The 27,221-nt window shown below is 40.4% G+C and overlaps 1 protein-coding gene across 12 annotated transcripts in view; it reads right to left on the bottom strand.

The window, feature by feature from the left end:
• Positions 1 to 27,221, bottom strand: part of TFDP2 (transcription factor Dp-2) — a 171,817-nt gene that overhangs the window by 116,619 nt on the left and 27,977 nt on the right. For 4 of the 12 annotated variants that reach the window (XM_039488582.1, XM_039488586.1, XM_039488584.1 and 1 more), the window contains 2 exons: positions 21,143 to 21,225; positions 5,467 to 5,533 (listed from right to left, as the gene is read on the bottom strand). The exons of 5 other annotated variants lie outside the window; for them this stretch is intronic. In XM_039488582.1, coding sequence (XP_039344516.1) covers positions 5,467 to 5,533; positions 21,143 to 21,157 — 82 coding nt within the window. In that variant the 5' untranslated portion in view covers positions 21,158 to 21,225. Of the gene's footprint in view, positions 1 to 5,466; positions 5,534 to 21,142; positions 21,226 to 22,066; positions 22,357 to 23,392; positions 23,507 to 27,221 lie in introns of those variants that run through there. 3 more of the 12 variants (XM_039488585.1, XM_039488591.1, XM_039488593.1) reach the window with 3 other exon arrangements.

Raw genomic sequence — 27,221 nt, 5'->3', positions numbered from 1 at the left:
TTTTGGGTCAAGATGCAGGCTGAAAAGACACTTGTTGGTGTCACAAGCGAAAGAAGCTGTTATCTGCTATTTGATTCCTTCTGTGTTCTGAGAAAAAGAACTTGGCAAAAATTTGTTTTTAAATAACCAAAACTGCATCACAAACCCCTCATTATCACAATTTTCTCTTCTTAACTGGACCAACATACTAGACCCTGAGTTTTTGACTAGCCACTCAGATCAAAAAAAGTGGTAGAATTGGTGGAAGAAAAGAAGAGGGGTGAAATATAAATCAGGATCAGGCAGCAAGTTTCTTACAGGCCTGCTGTTGGAGCAAGAAAGTGAGATTGGATAGTCAAGTTGAATAATCACCTGAGGACCCAAGAAATCACTTGCATTACAGCTGACCTAACACTTAACAACTGAAAAACCGAAGCTATGACAGAGCAGATAAAAATGTGGCAATTTGGGTAACTGGCTCAACACAAAACCCCTCATTGCAGATGGTGAGAGGTGATACATTCGTATTTTTATGAAGAACAACATGTTGATTTACAGTCATTTTGCAAGTGCTTCAATTAAAAATTGTATCCGGGCTAAGAAGTTTAAAATTTCAGTCCTGCAAGACTGTTGGATAAATCGGTGTTCTGCTGTACTATTCCCCACCACCTCCAGTCAGATGTCTGGGTAGTGAAGTCCCTTATCACCATCAAGTCCTGTGTTTTGGATGTTTGTTAGTTGTTTTTTTGAAAAAGAGAAAAAAAAAAGCTGCATCCACCTCTTCATCCTGGTTAGGTGGTCTATAGCAGACCTTTACCATGACACCTACCATTTTTTACCCCTTTTATTCTTACCCAGAGACTTTCAGGCCTTCCTGTTCTATCTAAACATTGGTACAAACGTATACATCTTTGATATACAAGGCAACACCTCCTCCCTTTTTTCCCCTGCCTGTCCCTTCCTGACAAAGCTACACCCTTCTATACCAACATTCTAGTCACGTGAATTATTCCACCAAGTTTCTGTGAAGCCAATTGTTGTAACTGTGATTATTCACTAGTATTTCTAGTTCTTCCAGTTTATTCCCCATACTTCTTGCATTACTATATAAACATCTAAGATGTTCATTAAATTTCCCCTTTGTCTCTCTTTTGTCCCTGCTGTGATTGCTCCTGTTCCCTCGCCCCCCAAATTCCGACCCTTCACCCAGGTCTCCATGTTTTGGATTTATCTGCAGGCTGTCTCCTGTTTAAAGCCTGCCTCACTAAGTTAACCAGTCTGTATCTGAAGATACTCTTCCCCTTCCTTGATAGGCAGACTCCATGTCTGCTCAGCAGTCCTTCTCAGAATAACATCCCCTGGTCAAGGAAGCCAAAACCTTCCTGGCAACATCATCCAGGCAGTCATGCATTCACCTTCAGGATGTGTGCGTCTCTGTGTGGGCCCCAATCTTTGACTGGAAGGATCTATGAGAATACCTTCTGCACCCCCAACTCTTTCACCCTCACTCCCAGAGCCCCGTACCCACTTCTGATCTGCTCAGGGTCGCACCTTGTAGTATCATTAGTGCCCACATGGATAAGCAGCATGGGGAAATAGTCAAAAGGCCTGATGATCTTCAGCAATCCTTCCATAACATCTTGGATATGGGCCCCTGGCAGGCAGCACACATACCAGGATGCCAGGTCAGGCCAACAGATTGATACATCTGTCCCCCTTATAAGGAGGTCCCTGACCACCACCACCCTTTGTTTCCTCTTGAGAGTGGTGGCTGTAATCCTCCCAGCCTTGGGGGTATATGGCTTCTCCTCCTTCACCTTTAGGGGAGACTTCTCATCCCTCATTGCCAGGGCAGCATACCAGTTTCTCTCTATGGATGGTGCATAGGGAGCAAGGGTGGAGCACTGCCTTCTGCCAGAAGCTAGCTTCCTTCCTGTGAAAGAGTAGTTTTCGTCCTCCCCTGGTGGTGCTACTGCAGTCCTCGCCAGCTGAATTACTTCTACCTTGAAGGTCTCTTTATGCATGTTTTCAATGAGTTCCTTGTGTATGTGGATGCTCCCCAGCCTAGCCAGCTCCTCCTGTAGCTCTCCCAACTGCTTCCACCTCTCACACAGGATGGTCTGCCTCTCCTGGCTTTCTATGATTGGAAAATTCAGGCCACAATCTCTGCAAATCCACACCAGGACCTGGGCATAGGAATCCAGTCAGTTCTTTTTCTGGACACAAGTGCAGGAAGAAAAGCCTCTTTCTTTGAGGGGGTCAATAAGCATATGGACAAAGGAGATCCAGTGGATATAGTGTATTTAGATTTTCAGAAAGCCTTTGACAAGGTTCCTCACCAAAGGCTCTTAAGCAAAATAAGCAGTCATGGGATAAGAGGGAAGGTTCTCTCATGGACTGATAACTGGTTAAAAGATAGGAAACAAAGGGTAGGAATAAATAGCCAGTTTTCAGAATGGAGAGAGGTAAATAGTGGTGTTTCCCAGAGATCCGTACTGGGCCCAGTCCTATTTAACATATTCATAAACGATCTGGAAAAAGGGGTAAACAGTGAAGTGGCAAAATTTGCAGATGATACAAAACTACTCAAGATAGTTAAGTCCCAGGCAGACTGCGAAGAGCTACAAAAGGATCTCACAAAACTGGGTGACTGGGCAACAAATTGGCAGATGAAATTTAATGTTGACAAATTCAAAATAATGCATATTGGAAAACATAATCCTAACTATACATATACAATGATGGGGTCTAAATTAGCTGTTACCACTCAAGAAGGAGATCTTGGAGTTATTGTGGATAGTTCTCTGAAATCATCCAGTCAATGTGCAGCGGCAGTCAAAAAAGTGAACAGAATTTTGGGAATCATTAAGAAAGCGATAGATAATAAGACAGAAAATATCATATTGCCTCTATATAAATCCATGGTACGCCCACACCTTGAATACTGCATGCAGATGTGGTTGCCCCATCGCAAAAAAGATATATTGGGATTGGAAAAGGTTCAGAAAAGGGCAACAAAAATGATTAGGGGTATAGAACGGCTTCCGTATGAGGAGAGATTAATAAGACTGGGACTTTTCAGCTTGGAAAAGAGGCGACTAACGGGGGGCGGGGGGGATATGATAGAGGTCTATAAAATCATGAGTAGTATAGAGAAAGTAAATAAGGAAGTGTTATTTACTCCTTCTCATAATACAAGAACAAGGGGCCACCAAATGAAATTAATAGATAGCAGGTTTTACACACACACAAGAAAGTATTTTTTCACGCAATGCACTGTCAACCTCTGGAACTCCTTACCAGAGGGTTTTGTGAAGGCCAATACTATAACGGGGCTCAAAAGGGAGCTAGATAGATTCATGGAAGAAGGTCCATCAATGGCTATTAGCCAGGATGGGCAGGAATGGTGTCGCTAGCCTCTGTTTGCCAGAACCTGGGATTGGGTGACAGGGCATGGATCACTTGATGATAACCTGTCTGTTCATTCCCTTTGGTGCACCTGCCATTGGCCACTGTCAGAGGACAGGATACTGGGCTTGATGGACCTTTGGTCTGACCCAGTATGGCCGTTCTTATGTTCTTACAAGTGATGGCACTAGTGATGCGGCCTTTCCTAACCATGCTGATTTTATCCTTTCATCCTCCTTCAAACTCCCTCTGCTATCCTCTTGTTCTTACACTTAAAAATATCAACATTTTGGCCTACAAAAAAAAATCCCATTTCTATATCTAATCAATAAATTTGTTTTGTAAATGTACTGGAATATGTCTGAGTTCTGTTTTTGAGATCAGTCTACCAAGAGAAAGCTACCTTGTTAGATTAATTTTTTTTCTAAACCACTATAAAATTCAATGTGTTAGGTGTTCTTTTAGTGAAACAGATATTCAAAAACACAATAAAGACATGGGGGGAAATAAAGAGGAGAAAAGTTACTAATCTAAAAGACCAGAAAATATTTTTACTATGATATACTCATTCTTCTCGGCATTGCCATCTGGATCCAGACAGACATTCTTCCTCTGTATTTTCACTAGCTTCCAAAGAGAGAGTGTGTACTAGCTGCTTAAGTGGAACGCAGATTGAGAGAGAGAGAGAGAGAGAGAGAACACAACATTTGGGATAAAAGGAACAATATAAATAGGTTTCTTTCATCACTTTCTTATTATTTCCCCAGTAACCATGATCAGAAAAAGGTTTTCCTGAATTTTGATTAATACAAAAGATTGTGATTAAAAACCCACTTTGTTAACCTATGAGCAAAATATCCTTCGAGTTTTAAAACAAAGTGAAACTCCAAAACAACAATCCAAATCAATCTCAAGGCCTCAAAGAGAATCCTAATAAGAGGAAAGTTTTTGACAGCTGACAATGCAAAAACATTTAGCAAACACAAATCTCCCCACCAACATTAATGCTAATGATATGTGCATCAGTCCTCAGCCTGGCCATGGCTCCAGTCCCTGGCGTGGCCCCACCACCCGGCCTCAACAGGGTGTGTGTGGGGGAGGACCCAAAAAGTTTGGGGATCACTGACAGAAGCTTACCATCCCATGACAAGCTAGGTAAGCCTACCTTCTGCAAATACCCCAGCAGTGGGATCTGAGGTTAAATTTGGTTTTCTGAAAAAGCTACCTAGCAACTGCCTCCTCTCTTGAAATAAAAACCCTTATAATCCAACCAGAGTTCCTTTGGTTCTTGTCAGTCCTCACACTTTTGCCCTGTTTGTCAGAATCAGTTCAGTAGGGCATAGCAGGAGATCGAGCCAGAGTCTTCAGAGCCAATGGCCCATAACAAGACTCAAATGTTTGCCAAGGAGAGTCTTATCTTAAGCTATTCTTTTCTTCTTGCTTACAACCCACTATTGAACTAAATCAATACATTTATACAGTAAAACACAGTAACCATGTCATTATAATATTTATGAATTACAGAGCAGCTCTACATTTATCACAATTACTATTTACTATTTGTATTACAGTGCCACCTAGAAGCCTAAATAAAGCCTGGGAACTGAATCCAGATCCTCTGAATCCCAGCCTAGTACTTTACCACAAACTCATCCTCCCTCGGTGGCATAGATTAACCCTGGGAGAAGCTCAGTCCATCTTTCCCTTAGTCAGAAGAGTCCCTGCAACATGGAGACTGAGGGTTGAGGTAAGAAGATGGTGTATTCATATATTCCACGCCCCCATAAAAAAGTGAATAATTTAATATTCTGATACTTTTATTATAAGTCTGATTTGGCTTGTCATCTTAAAGCCTTAACACCAGTCACTGTTGTGGATCTACAATATAGCATTCAGAGATATAGAGGTATCTAATACTTTAAGCTTTAATATTTTAAATTGGGTCCAAAAAAGTTAAATCTACCACATATAGTGGGTGTACCAACAATTTAGGGGAAGATTATAAATTGCTAAAGTCTGGAGAGAAGGCAGCCTTACAATGAGTTTCTTTTTTGAACAGACAAATTCAACTCCTCTTACCTTTTGATGGACTCCGGTTCTGATCTATAAATCCTTTCAGGTCTCCATATGTGGAAGTGACACCAATCTGAACAAAACATTTTAGAAGTCTTAAAATATGATCAGCTTTGTAATGATTTTCTACTATGCAACCAACAGTAACCTGAAAGAGTAAATTTTGTGGATGGAAGTGCTTAGGAATCACTTTTATAAGCACTTTATATTACAGTAACTCCTCGCTTAACGTAGTTATGTTCCTGAAAAATGTGACTTTAAGCAAAACGATGTTAAGTGAATCCAATTTCCCCATAAGAATTAATGTAAATAGGGGGGGTCAGGTTCCAGGGAAATTTTTTTCACCAGACAAAACACTATATATTATATAGATATACACACAGTATATGTTTTAAACAATCAATTTAATACTGTTCACAGCTATGATGATTGTGAAGCTTGGTTGAGGTGGTGAAGTCAGAGGGTGGGATATTTCCCAGGGAATGCCTTGCTGCTAAATGATGAACTAGCACTCAGCTGAGTCCTCAAGGGTTAACACATTGTTGTTAATGTAGCCTCTCACACAAGGCAGCATGAACATGAGGGAGGGGAGACAGCATAGCAGACAGCGACAGACGTGTGTGTGTGTGTGTGTGTGTGTGTGTGTGTGTGTGTGAGAGAGACACACACACACACAGATGCACACTGCTGACCCACTCTTAAGTGCATTGTCCTTTTAAGTGGATCAGGAAGTTGAGACAGCAGCTGCTTCCCCAAGCTCTCTCTGTCCGTGTCACCTCCTTGCTCTATATGGAGAAGGGGTAAGTGGGGTGCAGGAGCAGGGGGGAGGGGGACACCCCGACATTAGTGCCCCCCTTTACCCCCTGCACAGCAAGCAGGAGTCTCTGGGAGCAGCTCCAAGGCAGAGAGCAGGAGCAGCACATGGCAGTAGCGGGGGGAACTGAACTGCCTGGCAATTGATAGCCTGCTGGGCGGCCGCAGCACAGGAAACTTAGGGGAGTGGGGAGCGGGGAGCTGACAGGGGGGCTGCTGGTCCACCCTGGTTACAAGTCCCCACCAGCTAGCTGCAACGAGCTCCTCTTCCTGCAAGCAGTGGACAAAGCAGGTGGCTGCCAAAGGACGTTAGAAGGGACCATTGCACAACTTTAAACGAGCATGTTCCCTAATTGATCAGCAATGTAACAACGAAACAACGTTAACCGGGGTGATTTTAAGTGAGGAGTTACTGTATTCACCTGCTAAACTTAAGAAGTCTTCAGATTCACAATGTTAAAAAGTAATCATAAAATTACGTAAGAATGGCCATATTGGGTCAGATCAATGGTCTATCTTTCCCAGTATCTTGTTTTCTGACAGTGGCCAAAGCCAGGTGCTTCAGAGGGAACAACAGAACAGGCAATCATCGAGTGATCCATTCCTGTCATCCACACCAAACTTCTGGCAATCAGTCTAGGGACACCCAGAGCACGGGGTTGCATCTCTGACCAACTTGGCTAATAGTCATTGATGGACCTATCCTCTATGAATGTATCTAATTATATTCTGAAGCCCATTATAGTTTTGGCCTTTACAACATCCCCTGGCAATGAGTTCCACAGGTTTCGTAAAATACTTCCTTTTGTTTGTTTTAAACCTGCTGCCTATTAATTTCATTCGGTGACCCTGATTCCTTATTCACTTTCTCCACACCATTCATGATTTTACAGACCTCTATCATATCCCCCTTAGTTGTCTCTTTTCCAAACTGAAAAGACTTTTTAATCTCTCTTCATACGGAAGCTGTTCCATAAGCCTAAGCATTTTTGTTGCCCTTCTCTGTACTTGTCCAATTCTAATAGATCTATCTTTTTTTGAGATAGGGTGACCAGAATAGCATGCAGTATTCAAGATGTGGGCATACCATGGATTTATATAGTGGTGTTGTATTTTCTGCCATATTATCTTTCCTTCTCTTAATGGTTCCTAACATTGCTAGTTTTGACTGCCACTGAACACTGAGCAGATGTTTTCAGAGAACTATCTACAATCTCTTTCTTGCGCAGTAACCGCTAATTTAGATCCCATTATTTTGTATCTGTGGTTGGCATTCTGTTTTCCAATGTGCATTACTTTGCATTTATCAACATTGAATTTCATCTGCCATTTTGTTGCCCAGTCACCCAGTTTTGTGAGATCCCTTTGTAACTCTTCGCACTCTGCTATCTTGAGTAATTTTGTATTGTCTGCAAATTTTGCCACCTCACTTTTACCTCTTTTTCATTTCAGATCATTTATGAACATGTTGAACAGCATTGGTCCCAGTATAGATCCCTGGGGGACACTGCTATTTAAGTCTCTCCATTCTGAAAAATGACCATTTATTCCTACCCTTCATTTCCTGTCTTTTAACCAGTTACTGATCCATGAGAGTATCTTCCCTTTTATCCCACGACTGCTTATTTTGCTTAAGAGTCTGGTGAGGTGCCTTGTCAAAGGCTTTCTGAAAGTCCAAGTACACTACATCCACTGGATTGCCCTGGTCAACATGTTTGTTGATCCCTCTCAAAGAATTTTAATAGACTGGTGAGGCATATCATTGCTTTACAAAAGCTATGTTGACTTTTCCTCAACAAACTGTGTTCATCAATGTGTTTGATAATTCTGTTCTTTACAATAGTTTCACCCAATTTGGCTGGTACTGAAGTTAGACTCACCAGCTTATAATTGCCAGGATCGTTTCTGGATCCCTTTTTAAAAATAAGTATCACATTTTCTATCCTCCAGTACAGAAACTGATTTAAATGATAAGTTACACTGCATAGTTAGTAGTTCTGAAGTTGATTTTCAGTAGCACTCACACTGCCTGGGTCCTGGCCATCAGTCCAGGGGGCTCTGCATTTTAATGTACTTTTAAATGAAGCTTCTTAAACATTTTAAAAACCTTATTTAATTTACATACAACAACAGTTTAGTTATATATTATAGACTTACAGAAAGAGACCTTCTAAAAATGTTAAAATTTATTACTGGCACGCGAAACCTTAAATTAGAATGAATAAATGAAGACTCAGCACACCACTTCCGAAAGGTTGCCGACCCCTGCCTCAGGGGGTCAGGAAGTTATCCCCAAATGCTGCTTCATCTCCAGCATTTATAATAGTGTTAAATATATATTTTAAAAGTGTTTTTAATTTATAAGGGGGGATGCACTCAGAGGCTTGCTGTGTGAAAGTGGTCAGCAATACAAAAATTTGAGAACCACTGAACAGTCCCGCCAACCCTGCTTTATGCCAAGGAGGAAGAGAAGGCAACTGAGTGGTCCGAGTGAGGCCTGATTATTAAAAAGGAGAGGGACATTTCCTCCCCCTCACCCTCTGGGTGGGGAGTAGAGAGGGCAAAAAACCCCCAAAAAAACAAAAAAAACCCCACAGCCATAGCATATTAAGTCTTTTCACTGGCAACCAGCAAGGCAATACAAAAGCCAGCCATGTACCAAACCCACTAGCACTATATTTCGTATGTGTCTGCACTTCTCCTGGAAGACACTGTAGGCATAATTGAATGCTGTTTCTAGAGGAAAGGGCAGTCATATGGACTCGCCCATATGTTGCTCATGTGCCATTTTCCAAAGATAGGCGTGAAGCCTTATGCAGCTGAGCTCCTCACTTCTCTTCCTACTGCAAGTGCTTCCTGAGAGAATGCCTTTATTTCACTCTCCCTACCATGGGAAGGGATTTTCTGTTTCTCCTTGTGTCAAACTCAGCACTGGGAAGCCCCCATCAGTTAACAGTTATGCCTTTCATAAACTTCATGTGACAAGAGTGGACAGAACAAACCAAAGCAGCCCAGCAATGGTGAAAACAGCAAATTGCTGGGGCATGATAAGCCTTCCTCTTACTTCATAGTTATGATCATTTTGATATTATATTCCCCAATTAAAAGCTAATCTCTTCCATACTACAGATGACTCCCATGTGGTTGCAAGTGGGGAAGAAATAAGTGGAAAAAATAACCAGCATATTTAGAGACTTTTAAATTTCCAAAACCTGGGAGTGGATAATGGTTAAGATAGGGATTCAAGCCATACCTTTTGTTTATTTTTAAAGAATCCCCTAGACATATTATTAAACCTAGCCTCAGTTAATGCCACTGATACTTGGCAGAAGAGTTATATATGAACTTGGCAAGGAATATTCTTTCCCTTTGGGGATGTCAATAACCAAAAGAGTTTTACCTGCAAAGTTGTTTTTGTTTTGTTTTTATTGGGATTTCCTCTTTTTTAGGGGATGAGTTTGCTGAATCTTTAACAAAAGCTTCCTTAATTCAAAATGTTGCATAGTCATTGAAGCTAAAAATGCATTAATAAAAAAAAGTTTTACATGGTCTGACATTCTATTTTCCTGTTAATAGTTCAACTTGGCTCTTGTGAGGTCTCCATTTCACTAGCTCTCTAGTCAGTCTTTCAGATTAGCCACTTTTTGAATGTACTCTTTAAAAAAAAAAAAAAAATCTGGTCATTTTTATACTTTATAAAGCATCAAAAATGAAAAAAAGGCACTTGACCAACTTTTTCCTCCTGTGGAGGTCACGTTTAATATTCCTAAAGCACAATTTTAGTATTTATCTGCTAGTGCTGTTTCCCTTCTGTTGCTTTTTATAATATCCTACTTGAGACAGCAGATGTATTCTGTTGAACAGTGTTTCTCAATGACAGGTCCATGGACTGGCACCAGTCCCTGAGATCCCCCTGACAGTTTAGCAAGGCAGTAAGCTGGGCCCTGGAATCAAAAATGTTGAGAAACACTGCCGCAGAAAACAAGTGCATGCAAACAGCCTCTTTTGCAAGGCATTTGATGCAAGGATATGAGCAGCTTCCTTTCTGTTATTTTGGCTGCCAAGGAAAGTAGTTATATTCTATAACAGTTCTTAGGATGACCTAACTTCGCAGATAAGAGGTAAAGAATATCTGCTTTAAAGACATGTTTTAAATGTTCTTTATACGCCATGCTCTAAGTCACTTTCAATTTTCTTATAATGATCTTTCCCCGCCCTGCATTCTACTTTTTTTCCTTTCTTCTTCCTTTCTCTGTTCTTTCCACACAAAAAGATTAACTGGTATTAAGTTTGAACTTGATACATAACTAGAGGGAAACAAAGTGTATTAGCCTATTTAAAAGATTCCTGAAAGTTTTATACTTTGTATTTTCCACTTAAGTTATAAAAGTTTAGACTATTTAAAAAAAAATAATTCAGAAATACTTTGAAATTAGAATCTTAAATGTGTGAGAAATTAGACAGCACAGACCTATGGAAGTGTGACATAAGAAGGCAGCATCATCCCATTCATTTTTAATGAAGACTTCTCATAGAAAGCAATGGGGAATCCTGCTTCAAAAAGAGTGGGACAATATGACCAATGATTCATTCAAGTTTGTTGTGGGTTTCAAATACTGCATGATACTTCATACAAAGGCATTAAAAACTTACTTCAATATAATCTTTTGGTATACAGGAAAATGATTGCCTGTTAGAATTTTCTGATTGTATTTCTTTATTACTTGTGACCTTTGGTAAGACACCACCACACCAAATTATTTTGCCTTGTGCCAAATTGGGATATTTCTGATTGCTCCAAGTGCAAGGCACATTTCTTTGACTTTGCTTTCTCTAAAATTAATACATAGCAATATATTTTAAAAAACCTACCACAACAAGCCACTGCATTCACTTTTCCAACTTGGAAAAAACATGCAAGAACAAACCACATGACAAATATTAGTCTCATAACTTAATGCACTACTGGAAGGCGGTCAGATATTTGTAAGATCCTATATAGAAAAGCCTGTCCTCTGCTGTCTGTGTCTTGTTGTGGTGGGACAGCTTGCGTGCCCTAACAATCCCCAGAGTCTGTGTCAGTGGAAGCTTTTTGATGCTGGAAGGTTAAACCATGCCAGATTGGTCTGTGGGAGAGAGGCCAGACAAAACAGACACAGGGATAACAACCCTGTCCCGTTAAAAAAAAAAAAAAAAAAAGTTACAGAAACAGCAATGGAGAAATTTTTCATTACTGTGTGTGATGGCCTTCAGGAGTCAATGGCCCGTATGACTGCCAGCAGTGAAAGCCGAAAGGAAGCCACTGGCATGAAGACTGAAGTGCTCAACACCAAGACAAAAACAAACTTGGTTTTTGGAACATACAGAAAACAACGAAAAACAGAGAAGCTAGCTCAGGTCACAGCAGAGATGAGATGCTACAGCTTACACATCCTGGGTGTCAGTGAAAGCAGATGAATAGGATCAGGAAGATTAACAGCAGCCTCGGAGAAACTTTGCTGTATTCTGGATGAGATGATAGACAACACCATGATGGTGTTGCCATTCTTTTGAAGAAGGAAGTGGAGCATTCCCTGCTTGAATGGAAGTCCATCAGCAGCAAACTTATGAGAGCCAGACTGAAAGGGAAACACAATATCATCACCCTGATTCAGTGCTGTGCTCCGACAAATGACAGTGATGAAGAAATGAAGGACAAATTCAACCTTGCATTACAGGTAGAGTTAGTGAGAGTACCACACCACCACCTATCTATCATCATGGGAAATGTGAATGCCAAAGTCGGTAAGGACAACACAAATAATGACAGAGCAATGGGAAGACATGGGTGTGGCACCATGAATGAAAACAGAGAGAGGCTTGTTGATTTCCCGTAAAATGAATGACCTGGTGACAAGCTGACATGGTGTTCTCCAAATGGCAGAGATAAGAACCAGATTGACCATATGATGATCAACAGCAAATGGCGACGCTCACTGACAGATGTGAAGTGAGAAGGGGTGCAGATGTTGGCAGCAACCACCACCTTTTGACAGCCTCCATCAAGCTAAAACTGAGAAGTGTGGGTCCACCAAACAAGGGACATAGATGTTATGACACTGACAAGCTAAAGGCCCCCGAAACATAAAAAGCCTTTGTTCTGCAGTTAAAGAACAGGTTTCATGCACTTGCAGACCTGGATGAAGAGGAGGGAAATGCAGATGAGGAGATCAACAAGAAGTTTGACAAAAGTAACAGCAATTTATAAACAGAGCAGTGAAGCCTAGGCTACAGGCAGAAAAGGAGGAAGGAGTGGATTACACCCAGCACATGGAATGCCATATAAACCAGATGAACCCTGAAGAAAAAAGTTTTAGACACAAAATCCCAGAAGCTAAAGGACAAATACTGCGAGAAGCATAGCAAGGCACACCAGAAGGTCAAACGCCTTGTGAGAGGACAAACAGTAATAATCTGGCAACACAAGCAGAGGATGCAGCTGCTTGTGGTGAACAAGGAACCATCTACAAAATGATGCGGCTTATCAGTGGTAAACAGCAGACACCAACAAACACTCATCAGGGACAAACAAGGCCACCTACTAACAGAAAAAGAACAAGAAATGCGCTGGACGGAGCATTTCAAAGAATTGCTGAACAGGGAGCCAACTACAGAGGATGCAAACATCCAGGAGGCAGAAGAATATCTTGATATCAACACAGACACCTCAACTAAGGAAGAGATCATTCAAGCCATCAAATCCTTAAAAAAAATGGGAAAGCTCCTGGCAAGGATAACTTGAATGCAGAATTGTTCAAGGTAAATCCTGAGATAACAGCATCTATCCTGGCCTCTCTATTTAGATCAGTGTGGGAAAGGGAAAAAGTGCCAGATGAGTTGACCAACGGGGTTATAGTGAAGATACCAAAGGAAGGAACTCTCAGAGATTGCAATAACTGGTGTGTAATACCACTTTTATCTGTGCCAATTAAAGCATTCTAAGATCATAGTCCAGCGTATATCAGAGGCAGTTCATAGTGTTCTCATAAAAGAGCAAGCTGGTTTTCGGAAAGAGCATGGATGCACAGACCAGATCTTCACTCTACAGAGGATAACAGAACAATGCTTAGAATGGCAATGGCAACTCTATATAAACTTCATAGACTTTGAGGCGGCTTTTGACAACATTCACAGGACCAGCCTATGGTGCATTCTGCAGGCATGTGGAATCCCTTTCCATATAATCATCAAAAGCTTTTATTTCAACTTTACATGCAGTGTTGATCACAGTGAGCTCAGTTCTGAAGTCAAAACAGGAGTACATCAGGGATGTTTCAGGTCTGTAATCCTCTTCAACACAGCCATTGACTGGATAATGCAGCAAACAACAAAAGACACGCCAAGAGGCATTAAATCAGAGGTCTCAAACGCAATGTACCTTAGGGCCAGTGCCGGTCCTCAAACCCTCCCAGCGGGCCAATAATGTCACTGAAGATGGTGTTCAGAAAAGAAAACATTTATATTGTATTTTTTATTTCCAATTTCTTAGAAATAATAAAATTGTCAATCAACTGTATACAATTCTTCGCCTGCCAGAGAGAGTTTTAGTGTTTGCCAGACACCTGGAAACGCTTCAGTTGTCAGTTTGTTGATGTTTGGCCTCAGTGACTGAGCAGATGAAACCTGCAGAATTGCAGCAAGGTGTGCATCAGATAGTTGTGTTCAGTATTTTGACTTGTTTATATTCATTTTGGAAAAAAGTGACACTGCCTCCATGGCTGATCCTGCCCGGCAACTAATGATGCTGACTCCATGGCTGACCCTGCCCAGCAGCTAGCGATGGTATCTCTGTCCCTCTCCCCCAGCCAATGGGAGCTGCAGGGGACGGCACCTGCAGCAGATATTGCCAGCAACATGTCTGCATGTGTCTCTCCTCCGCGGGCCGTAGTGGGGAGGTTTTCGGGCCGCAGATGGCCTGCGGGTCGGGACTTTGAGACCCTTGCATTAAATGGACACCCTTCTCATCCCTTGAAGCCCTGGACTTTGCTGATGATCTCGCTCTTCTATCCATATACAAGAAAAAACAACTTGACTCAATGCAGTCAGCCAGCAAACTGGACTGAAAATCAACCACAATAAGACAGATATCTTGACCTTTAATATTGCCTCACCACCACCAGTATGGATAGAAGATTATGTTCTCACCAGTGTAGCAACAGTCACATACTTGGGCAGCACCATCAACCAGGATGGTGGAACAAGCCAGGACATCCGGAACAAAAATCAGTAAAGCCAGGAACACCATCAGGAGCTTAAATACAGTCTGGAAAGCATCAAAATACAACACCAAAACCAGACTCAAGATTAATTAGAGCTGCGTACTTTCAACATTACTTTATAGTGCAGAATGCTGGGGAATGAGAAAGTATGACTTGTCAAAACTGTCTTAATTCCATACAACCTGTCTCAGAAAAATCCTCCTTGTCTTTTGGCCCAGAACAATCTCAAAACAAGATCTACTGACACAGTGCAGCCAAGAGGATACGAGCACCATCATTGCCAGGAGGCACTGCAGATGGATTGGCCATGTGCTTCGGATGGAAACTGATTCCATCACCAAAGCAGCAATAAGAGGAACACCTGAAGGCAAGCGAAAATGAGGCCACCTGAAAACAACACGGCAAAGAACTGGGGAACAGCTGTGGAACCATTGAAAGACTTGCCAGAAAAAGACAGAAGTAGAGGAGCTCTGTCACTGCCCTAAACGCCCAGAGGTGTAATGGGAACATAACGATGATGATATAGAAAAGATAAGAATTACTTCACTGAGATGTTGTAAGGCTTATTCATGAGCTTGAAAGTTTTGGACAAAGGGTGTTACGGATGTTCAAAATACAAGTTATAAAACGATGTAATTGAGTTCATGCTTCTTCCTCTATACCTCCTTCAGAGAGAGAGAAGGTTTAAAACCTAACAGAAAAATATCCCACCTACTTCTCAAATTAATTAATTAATTATACTTACACAGAAATATTATATGTTCTCACTTATAAAGTAGTAAAATCACAAAAAACAAAGAAAAGTGACAGGTTTTTAAGAACATATAAGATTTTTTAAATTATTCTTCCACCACCATTGTTTGGGATTTGATACAAGCCAAACCAGAACAGCCTTATTGCCAAAACAGTTTATCTAGTTGATAGTACAAACTATACTTCTGTACCTCACTAAACTGTGGCTCTGTTATGAAGAGTTAATACTTATAACACTGAAGCTACCAGGCCAGGTGGGAAATAAAAGGTGACCTACACTGAATCAACACCATCTGAATGACTTCAAATTTGCTTGCACTTCAAGTAGATCATTTGCAGGGGCTGAACCTGACAATTATGTTCATTTAAAAAGGTAATTTAGGGCTTCTTAAAATGTTCATCCAGTAAATGGAATTATGGTTGGGGGGAGAAAAAAGGAAAAAACAAAAACCTATCTCCAGTCTAAGTTCTATTTTGGAACCTCATCTAACTTTCTTGAGAGAAAAAAAATAAAATAAATAATTTTGGCAATTTCTCCCACTTACTTCAGGAGAAGCATTTGTTTGGAAAGTATGAAATAAATCAGAAGCCATTTCAGAGTGACAGGACTTTGCCTGCTGACACTATTTCAGACTTGTCTTGGACTTGGTGCACCATGAGAACAAAGACACAGGACAGGTTTGAAAAGACTTTAAAAAAAAAAAACACACAAACAACCACCACCACCACCACCACAACACACTTTTGAATGTCTTAACATTTAGTTAACTTTGAGCTTAACTAAATTCCATTAAGGATTATATAAATAAATATTCCTAACATGAACAGAGCACTTTATAAGTATGTAATGGACAAGGTCCAACCCAAAAGAGCTTACAATTATAATACCTTGGTTAAATTCAAAAGCACAAGAGCCTGAAGACTGAAATACACTAAATTTGCAAAGTTTCATGAAGAGAGGAATATGAAGATACCAGGACCATGGCAAGTGCATCAAGATTGGAACAGGTGAAACTTCTGAAAACCAACAGAAGAATAGTTTTCATTGCCCACCTAGCTCTAGGAAAGGCTATGAAGTTGCATATATATTGACACTTGCAAGGGTTTTAGAGCCAGGGCCGTACCTAGGGGAGTGCGGGGCACGGGACATTAGAAACTCAGCACCTATCTGCTGTGGGGGGTGCTTCCCCTCGGCTCCGCCCAGGCCCCGCCCCCACTCCACCCCTTTCCCCCAAGATCCTACCCCTGCCTTGCTTCTTTCTGCCCCCACCCCTTCCCCTCCCCAGAGCATGATGCACCCTTGCTCCTTCCCCCCCCCACCCAGCGCTTCTTGATGCTGCAAAACTGATCTGATACGCAGCAGGCATGGGGTGGGGGTGCGTTCTGGTAGGGGTGCTCCTCCTCACCTCCGCCTGCAGGGATCCCCGAAGCACAGGGCCAGGGCAGTCGCCCCAATTCCTGGTACCCTAAGGATGGCCCTGTTTAGAGCAAATTAAGAAGATAGAGTATTGGGTCTGAACACAGACTCTGGCTCATAGACAGACCAAAAAGATTACTTCCAATTCCACACCTCCACCAGAAAAAACTGGAGGGATTTTAATTTGTGCATGCCAATGGCAATCTTTTGAGCCATCAATTTAAACTGGTATTATGCAAAGCATTAACTTTTCTAGGGTCCTCATCCCCCGGAAGAATCTGGCACCCAACCATGTATAAGAGGGACAGCTACCTCAGCGCCCTTGGCAGGGACTAATGACACATGTCTAGACCACCGAGAAGTGGGTTTCAAACCATTTTAAAACTATTGTCCAGAGTGCATACTAACTCAAACATAACACAAAAGTTTATATTAAAATACCTTTGTGCTCTTTTTCCAGAAAGCATCATCCAAGAACTATGTTATCTCAAGTATTTTCCGAGCATGGAAGGAGAGAGGAACTGAACAGCAGTAACAAGGCACTCAACTGAGGTTCCAGATCAACACTCTGAGGTTTCACTGGGAAACAGTTAACTCCACCATCTGAATGGAAAATCAAATACATCTGTCCCCAAGGACAAGGCTTCATGGTGTAACTGTCTTCCCTGCCATGTCTGACAGGGTGTCAAGAACAAAGTCAGAAAGAATGTTAACCAGGTGATGATTATTTGAACTTGTGGAAAGGTCCTGGGCCACTAGAACATTATATTCAGCTGCTCCAGGTTCTCTCATTCTGCATCTATCAAATCAGTTCAGACTTGCTTAACCTGGGCCTACCTCTAAGAATTCTTGAGTTTGGGGAGAGCAGCCAAGTGAAGTGCTGGCAAAATCTTGCAGTTTAGTCCAGTTGCAATGTCCTTAAACGGTAAAACCTGGAATTAGCTATTTCGATAATTTAGGGGTAACATATCAGTATAAGAAAAATGGGGAGCAATATGCATTATCTTCACTTCCTGCAGATTACAAGAGAACATTAACAGGAGAGAGGAAAAAGGAGTGTCCCCAACCAAGAGATACCAAATAACCTGGCAGGTGACACAGATGGGTAATCTGATGGATGTCAGTTCAACTAGCTCCCAGTCAGCAGACCAGTAGGAGCTGTGATCGGCCGGACCTGCGGACGGAGCAGGTAAACACATCAGCCCGGCCCACCATGGACTTTCCCTACACAAGTGGCGACCCCTGTTTGAGAAACCCTGATATAAACTATATTGAACAAGAATGTGTAACTCCAATAAACAGAAGACTGACAAGAAAATCTACATAAATTGAAGATGAGCCTACTTTCAAAAAGGAATCTTCACACTGAAAATGAGAGAAAATACTTTTCTTTCGTAGCCAATATTTTAAAACATTTTGAAAATAATATTCTGTTCACCTTTGGCAAGAATTTACAGGTCTGAAGCGTTTTAAGTCACTCAATTTCTTCTACTTGTAAAGATATAGGATTAATTTAATCTGTGACATGATAAGTTGCTTGTTAATAATTTCCACAATAAATGCTAAACATTTATGTTGCACCTTATGAATAAAATGAAACAATGCATATTGTGAAAGTGAATAGTCACCTATGATTTTTGTACCTGGCAATTGGGAACAAGAACTAGAAATGTTTAAAGGGCAAATACATTTACTGAAAAAATGTTTTATACATCATCAAGCAACAAAAACACCTCATTTTCCCCTTTCTAGGTTACAGTATTTTTTTTAATTAAAATTTAACTAGTTTGAGTAATTCTACAAATTCCAGGTAAAAAGAGGTTTAGAATGCACCTGACACACTAAAGAAATGCCATAGGCTGTGTAGACAGTTAGTTTATATCTTTCTGACAGAGGGTTCAACACATCATGAAGAATTAACTGTATTCAGTTGACACTTCTGTAGTCTGAAAGGCAATTTCTTGCACCTTTCTCAGTACTTGACAATGGAATTTTACCAGAGTGACTAATTTGAAACTGATTCTATTACCAGAATTAATGATACACTTCAAAGTGTATCTTAGACCTTGTACAACTACAACAGAAAGGGTTTGCTTGTATACTGATCTTGGTATAGCTACACCAGCAAACCCTCCAATGGAGATGCAGTTTATACCAGTAAGAGAGTTCTTTCACTGGTATAACTTCCTACCAGCTTCCCCAACTAAATAAACTATTATGCAAAAGCACTTTTGGGGCAATATAACTACATCTTGCATTAGGGCTTTTGCCAGCACAGTATGCCTGTTAGGGTTGTGATTTAAAAAAAAAAAGTATTTATTTTTAAAAAAGAAAACACTCCTATCCAACATAGTTATGCTGACAAAACTTTTAAAAAGTAGACCAGATATTTATATAATGACAATTATTTTTAGTTGTAGTGATCGGAGCTTGGCTTGTATGTAAAGATTTGTTTAGTATTTATTCACTTAAGTACACTTTGATTAGAAATGCCTACTATGCACCTCTTTGTTGAGGCAAAGATTCTAGAGTAATTCCAGAAGTTACAAGTTTTAAGAAGTGGCTCAGGTAAAGATTATACATTAAAATAAACACAATGACTTTGATGTTCATTTTGTATTAGTACAAAGCATTAAAATTAACAGAACAGCTACTAAAGGTAGTTTCCTAGGATTGGGATTCCTTAGTCACTATTACCATTATAGCTCACTCAATCATTTGCTGTGAGCTGAAGTCTGATGTACAAAGTCTATGGCAGAAGTATCTGCTCCATTTCAAATGGCAAAAAAATTAATTTGAGTGACAGCAGTATACACATTTGTGTAAAATAGTCTTATTTCTAAGTTCATCTTCAAGTCTCAAAGAGCTATATGCTCAGGATTAAAAAAATTAACTAGGTACTAGCACATTCCAGAAAGTGTTTCCTAGGTTTGTTCCTCCTCCAACATGGTCTCTTTATGTAACTGTAACAATTTCATACAACAGTACACGGTCGGGGATCTGCCAATTAGATGCGACCTAAAAAGAAATTATTTGTACCTTTCTTATTCATATTGTGGTAATGCCCAGATGCCCCATTCAGGATTAATTCCCACTGTGCTGCACAATCAAACAGAGATTGTCTTTGTCCCAAAGAGCTTACAAACTAACTTAAAACAAAACTGTAACTATAACTTGGGCTGTGTCTAGACTGAAGTTTGTGATTCTATTTGAGCCTGAGTTCACTGATTACCAGTTACCTTAAGATGACTAACAGGATCATAAATGCTAGTCTCTAGGCACTCCATACATCTGTTCCAGGGTACAAACATTGGTAGGTTTACCACAGGCTAACGTTTGTGGAGTGTGTAGAGTAGCAATTGCAACCATGATGAAGTAGCTGGACTTAACTGGCAATCAAAACTCACTTACATAGGAATAATTTAATGGTTCTAACTCACTAGAAAATATTCCCCCCCTTAAAATTAAACAGGAATCAGTTATTTGTCTGATTTTGTCTTGTGGGCGGGGAGGTGGTATGGCACATACCTCAAGAGGGATTTGAAGAAAGAGGGAGTAGTAGCCTTACAAATCAGTTCAGAAAGGGTGTTTCATGAATAAGGAAGCAGACAAGGGTGTTCAAGGCTAGCATCACTGACAGAGGGGAAGAAATGGGCAGAAGGCCCAACACAAAATGAGATTAAATGGGGGCGGGGGGTTAGTTATATGAAGGGCCTTAAAAGGTGAGGACAACAAACTTGAATTTGATGCAATGGAAAACTGAAGTGCCAGTGGGGATATGCAAAACAAGAATGACATGGTGAAAGCTCTGGGCAAAGAAGCTTGGCAACCGCATTTTGTATGAACCAAAAGAGGAAGATGTGGGTGTTAGCCTTAGGAATATCACAGGAAGGAGGTTGCAGTAATCAAAATGAGAGACAAAGCCTGGAGGAAGTTTTTCAGCTGTAGGAACTAAAAGGAAAGGTTAGATGAAGGAAGAAAAACAGCAAGATTTGAGCTCCATAGCTGTCATGGGAGTTTGGGGTTATGTTCAACTAAAACATTTAAACTGTCAATCAGTTGGACAGGACTTGTGTACAGAAGACAGAACTTTCATAGGAGTTGGACATAGCTTGTATAACTCAATCCTGAAAAAATGACCATGAAGCTCATCATTTTTCAGAAATAAATGCAATACTTATTTCTTAGACTTAGCTTTTGCGCTACCTGTTAACAGGTTTTTCCTCAACATTTCTGTTAACTAATCAAGCTAATTCTCCTATGGGCTGTGAAAGAAGATAAATATTTTTAAAATACTGGGGAAGTGTTTATACTGTCCCAATAGGGGGTTCTCATACACACCACGCCCATGTACTATAATTTACACTAATATCACAATTAATCCCTGGCCAAATTCAAAAGGCCAGAGTAACTGGTAGACCTTTTGGCTTATAATACTTACATTTTTTGCCATCATGTCAGACAGTATTTCTTTATATTCTGTAAAACCATAAGTTATCCTTTTTCATCTCCAAAATGTACATCCTGTTAAAAAGACAGATTTTAACACCATATATAATTAAAATGGATTCCTGAAGTACATCACTAATTTAATGTATTACCCCATAGACTGTAAATGGGTGTCTTGGGTGGTTATAATTTTCAGAGACAGACTAAGTGTCACATTTTGCAAGGCCACTGGGAATGTAACACAGTTTAGGATAGTTATTAATGGTAAAGAAGTACCAAGTATATCATAAGGGCCTAACTACACTAACTGCTAAAGGAGCAGGCTATCCTATTAGTAAGTGTTGAAACCAAAACTCCTGAATTGGTTATAATCGGTGCACACTAACCCTAAACTGGAACTGAATGAATTCTCTCCATAACTGATAAATGTTCTGTAGGCCACCCAAGGACTTCCAGCAAAAACAGCAGAGAAAAGACTTGAGATTCCAGATTTCACATTTTAAAAGGCGAAACATGCTTGTGGCATTTTTTTTCAGTCCTTTAAGTCCCAGCAAGAAAAAGTACAAACCCAGTTCTCTCTCATCTCTTTCAGGTCTTTAAGAAATGAAGTATACTTACTTATAACTGGAATAGTCACACTCATGGGAACATATCTGCCAATGCAGTCTAGACTGTGGAACCTTCTCCAAGCATTGCCTGTTGAAGTGCTCGCATGCCCCCTTCCACTCCTCCTGTCCCTATCTGCAAACGTTCTGAGAGTGAGGCTATAAAAAGGGGCACACAGTGCCCTCTACCACCTCCGTTCCTTCCACTGTTATCTCAGATATAGCTGTAAAGACTCAGAAAGAAAGGAAGGAGTGCAGGGAGTGTGAATTTAAAAAAAAAAAATCTTAAAGAACTCTCAGAAGTAACCAACCTTTTTTTTCTTCTTCTTCGAGTGGCCTCTGAATATTCCCACTCATTGAATCATTTGGAGAATACCAATTTGTTGGATGTTATCAGATTCCAATGGCTTGCAAAATGAGTCAGACTATCTTCAAAGAAAAGGGTAGGAAAAACTAATGCCCACTGATTGGCCACACTTGAGTCTCATGTCAAATCTGAGCTCTCCAATTCAACGAAGATATAGAAGCTGAAGAGTACTTTGACTTTGAGATTGAAATGACTTTCTTCTGCTGGGTCTGAGAGGAAGCAGGCTGTTGATGCCTATGTGACAAATAAAATACAGAGACGATGGAGGAGTACAGAATTGCCTCTTTTTTTTTTTTAGTCTCCAAAAGATCAGTTTTATTATTGAGAAGTCAGTCACCCTCAAAGCAGAAGGTCCTCAACTTTTAACAAGCATATCTTCTCAATGTGGCAGTACATGATAAAGCTCTAGCACCAGAATCCAAAGCATTAAAAGAAGCTCTAAGAGCATTCTATAAGTGGTCCTCTTATCCCATAAATGAAATTTGTAATAGGACACAGCAGCCTGATATTAGCTATCCTAATACCAGCCAAACAAAACATCTTCCTCCCTAGGGTACCCAATTTCTTTCCCTCCCTGTCATAGGGTGTAAAATGTGCTTGGCTTCCACCGTACCTGTTGCTCATAGCTGTTACCACTAAAGAATCTGAACTGGGATGAGTAAGAAAATAACCCCTTATGTGGTAACTGGTACAGTTCATCAGCTTTTTCAGATATAGGTTGATAGGAAGCTGGAGTGGCCCATATAGCTTTTTTTAGGTTGTAAAAGACCATTCAACTAGGCAAAAATACTCTATTTTCTTAGGGAGCTCCCAAAATATCAGAAACAGGAAGTGATGCTTCCTCCACTGTCACCAAAGATAACTAACAATAAAGGAATACGATCAAGGTTGTGGAACTGCAGAGTATATTCTGAAAATGAAATTATGCCCACATTTTCATTCTGGGAAGAATCTGTCTGAATCTCATTCTCTGACTGCTGCTGTTCTACGTGCTCAACTACTTCCTCACCTTCCTTTGACAAAGTATCAGATACTACAGTAAGAGTAGCAGATTTATCTGCAGCTACTGAATCCAAGAGGTCTTGATCTGATCTTTGGAAGCAGGCACATTTCTATATCAGCCATACTGGGGAGATCCCATAAATTTCTTATATGGGGACCAATATGGCTATGGAGCCAAATGATACCATTCTTGTCAGTACCCCAGTCTGGAAACATGCCCATAGGATGAGGAGGTCCAAAAGGTCCATGAGATGGAATAAATCCTGACCTAAGTGGTTGAAACTTAAGTGGCTCCTTAGGTTGTTCTGATCCTTTTCTGATTGCAGATCCGATCTCAGATCCATAACAGATTTTTTTTTTGAGACAACATCAGAATCCAAGAACATGTAGGTCCTAAGGAAGAAAAAGATTTGCCCAGTGATCCCTTTGGAATCTTGGAAAGAGGCAACAACTCTGGAGGAAAAAAAAAGAAAGAAAATGTCCTCTGACCTGCCCCTCTTCTCAGGAACAGAGGCCCAAGAAATAACTATCAGAACCCCTCTCTCTCTCTCCATAAGAGAGCCTCTGGATCCAAATGAGAAGACTCTTTTCCCTGTGGTGGACATTAATAAGTCTTTCTCAGTTCTGATATTGGTGCTAAAGCCAATACTACTGTCTGTGCCAGTCTCATGCCGTTAGACATCTTTGACTCCAAGAAAATCCTAGTATTTGCAACTTCAGATGTTAGGCAAGGTTTGCCTTGTGCAACCAATCTTGACTTTTGTCTGGGAACAGAGAAGGGGAAAAGAGAAGGAGAACTGATCCAAATCCCATGGATCCAATGAATCACCTGTATGAGATCTGGCCCTAACAGTGGTTGTCTTAGCAGCAGCCTTCATCCTCAGAACCACAACTGATACCTTAGGAACCTCGAGCAGATTTAATGCTCTGACCACCAGAGCACACAGAGGTAATTCTGGTGCCAATTCTAGTTGTATGAGGCACCTTAATCTGGTCAGATGCTTAAAATGGAGCAGATACAACTACTTTTTCTTCATGCTCCACCTTCTCAAATCTGAGAGGCTTATCTAATAGGGCTTCCTGAAATAAGAGTGTCTGAAGTCTGTTCTGTCTCTCCTTGCATGCTCTAGATATAAACCTAGAGCAGATAGCCTTTGCCAAGACATGCTAGTTACTTCACATCATTGTCCAAATTTGGAAAACTGCCAGACAGGAAAGCATATCTTAAAATCCACTTTATTTTTTTTAGATCAGTCATCCTGCAGGGATCAAGCCTTACCCTATATTAAAAATAACCACAACTCCTCACTCTAAACAGCACCACTTATCAGTAAAACTATAATAGAAGAAAAACTATACTAAAAAAATATAAATAAAAAACTTATCAAAACACCAGAGAAAAAAACTCCAGGTTCCATCAGATCCAGCAAGTTTCATTTCCATCTGGTGTTGCAGGTACCATGTTTCCTTGCCCTCAGAATATTTGAATGCTAAGGGATAGGAGAGGGCGTGCAAGTGCTCCTCTGCCAGGTATTGCTTGGAGAAGCTTCCATCATATAGATTGCACTGGTGGCACAAGCAGGATCATGAAGAGGCTATATATAAATGTACTCTCCCTCTCATGGAATAACCTATGCCATACTGAACATTACCTGAAATAAATACTGAGCTCTCACATACAGGCGACTACTACTCCAAGTCACCTATGAAAATTTTCAAGCAATTTTATAAAGAAATAGTTCTAAAACTAGAGGCCACTACAAAGAAAAAATTCAGTTAAAGATTAAAGATTACTACTGACATACAGCAAGGTTAATAAAAATATAAAATTGATTTTAAAAATTTACAAAATTAGATTTAAATTAGTTATTTATTTAAATACAGGTTGGTTGTTTTTTTAAATAAGCCTCTTTAAACTTAAATTTCAAATTGATTGATAAACACATGTTAAAGCCTAATTTTACTATAATCTATTCAAATCATCTAAATTATATACAAAAAATATTTAGCAGTATGTATTTGCTGCCAAGTTTTAAAGAAAGTCAAAACCACTGAACTGGTGAAAATCACTGCCTAAGCACCTGGAACCAAAGGTTGCTGAAATGCTAAACCAGCTTTGGACAGCAGTAGCCTCTTCTGCAGGTACAGAGAGAATATTTTCTGCATTTCAGCTTATTCAGTTCAATGACAGTTCGTTCGAAGTTGAGACTCTGACTGGGAGTTGAAAAAAAGCAGGAAAGCTTTTCTTCTTCCAGTCTATGAATACAAACTAGATGTGAGACCGTGAGATCTACTAGTTCTAACTTGAAGAACACAGAGACAATCAGTTCAATTCGTCACCTACATGTACTTCTTTTGTTTAATCAGCTTTAAATGTAAAACATGTTTTGATAAACATTTTCATATTATCTAGTAGTGTTAAGGTAATTTTATTTAATAAAAAACGTAAATACTGTTTTTATGAATGTAACTGAATTTGAATTTCCATCCAAATAGAACTTGACACAAAGCCACCAAGGAGTGGGAGGGCAGTACAGAGCACCAGCTGCCCAGTCTCAATAGCTCCCCTCACTTACTGGGGGAGGGGCTGAGAGATAGGAGGGTAACAGCAAATTTCCACCCCTCACCCTCTCTCCTTCCATGATGGAGAGAGGAGTGGGCTGGTCTCCCTGGCATCACTTCATTACACCCCTGGATCTACCTGGGTTCTGGAGTCTATGCTGGTAACTAGGAGGGTAAGTTGTACAGCACCCTAAGGCACTGTGGTTTAACTGCCCTGTGTAGACTCTGCTGGCATGAACTAAAAGGTACCTAATCATGGGTCTACATGGGGCAGTTACAGAGCAATACTTTAAAGCATTCTACAGTCACCCCAGCCTGTGTCTTGGGGTGGCGAATCCAGTCCAAAACCCACAGGAAACCTCTGTTGCTTCACTTCTTCTGAGACCTTGACTGTGCAGTCAGTGCAAGTGCTAGTTGAGAAGAATGTTTATCCAAATGTGTATGAGCTTGCTGTGACCCAAGGATCTCTTGATGCCAACTGGCAGAGGGCACAAGTGTGCATAAAGGTTACAGGGATCCCCTGGGTCCAGTATTTACATACTAGTTCACCAAAAAGTGTCTTGTAAGGTCTCTACTGAAAGCCTGTGTCACACTGGTCATCATAATCTTTCAAAAATGTATGTGTGGATAATATATAATGAGATGTATGCCTGGGAAATCATGTTTTTAAAGCCTTGTAGTTAAAGGCAGGTCGGCCACAGTAATGTGTCTTAAAACAGGTTCCACCAGACAGGAGAAGGGAGACACACTTATCTCCCTGGCTGACCACAGTGTATTCCATGTCTTATGAGGGAAGTCTATTTGCATGCTGAGTCAAATGCAAAAGAGACGGCGGGGACTTCAGGACAAGAAATTAAAAGAAACAGTGAACAAAGGGGGTGGGGTGGGGACAAAGAACTGGTCTAATATAGCTAGGGGTGCAGAGAGATGCCCATGCATCCTTCACTGGAGAGACAAGTTGCCAGCGGGCTTGGTCTTATGAAAGGAGGGTCTCAGCCATGCTGGTTGAAAAACCTCTTTGAAAAGAACTTCATGTAAGAAGTACCTTATTAGACAAGAGGGAATTTTGTTAGTTAAGTAAGGTAATAGGGCACGTTATTTTATATAACCCATATATAACCCCCACCCTATCCATTAATTTTGATCATAGGTGGGTTGCAAAAAAAAAAAAAAAAAAAAACACAACATAGTTGTGGGTCACCTTAGTGAAAAGTCTGGGAACACTAATCAAGTGCATTGAACTTAACTACGGTACTAAAAATTGTGTTTTTCATAACTGAACAAATTATGTAACAGTTAATTTATGTTGGATTTTTGATAGTTGTGCAAATTACATATTACATAATTTATTGTTGACAAGTCAGCTGCCTTCCTTAGCAATATTGCAAGCACAATACTACTTTGCAAACAAAGGACTTGGTCTGAAATTATGGTGTTGGTAACTGGTAAAATATCACACAAGTGCAAGGGACCAATCGGCACGATCTCTCAAAAAATAGCTTAATAAAAGTGGAATTCCCCCCGCCCCAACATAC

The sequence above is a fragment of the Mauremys reevesii genome, linkage group 9 (assembly GCF_016161935.1).
Source record: "Mauremys reevesii isolate NIE-2019 linkage group 9, ASM1616193v1, whole genome shotgun sequence".
Lineage (NCBI taxonomy): Eukaryota > Metazoa > Chordata > Testudines > Geoemydidae > Mauremys > Mauremys reevesii.
Note: the sequence above shows the minus strand (reverse complement) of the source record. Positions and strands in the feature narration are given on the sequence as shown.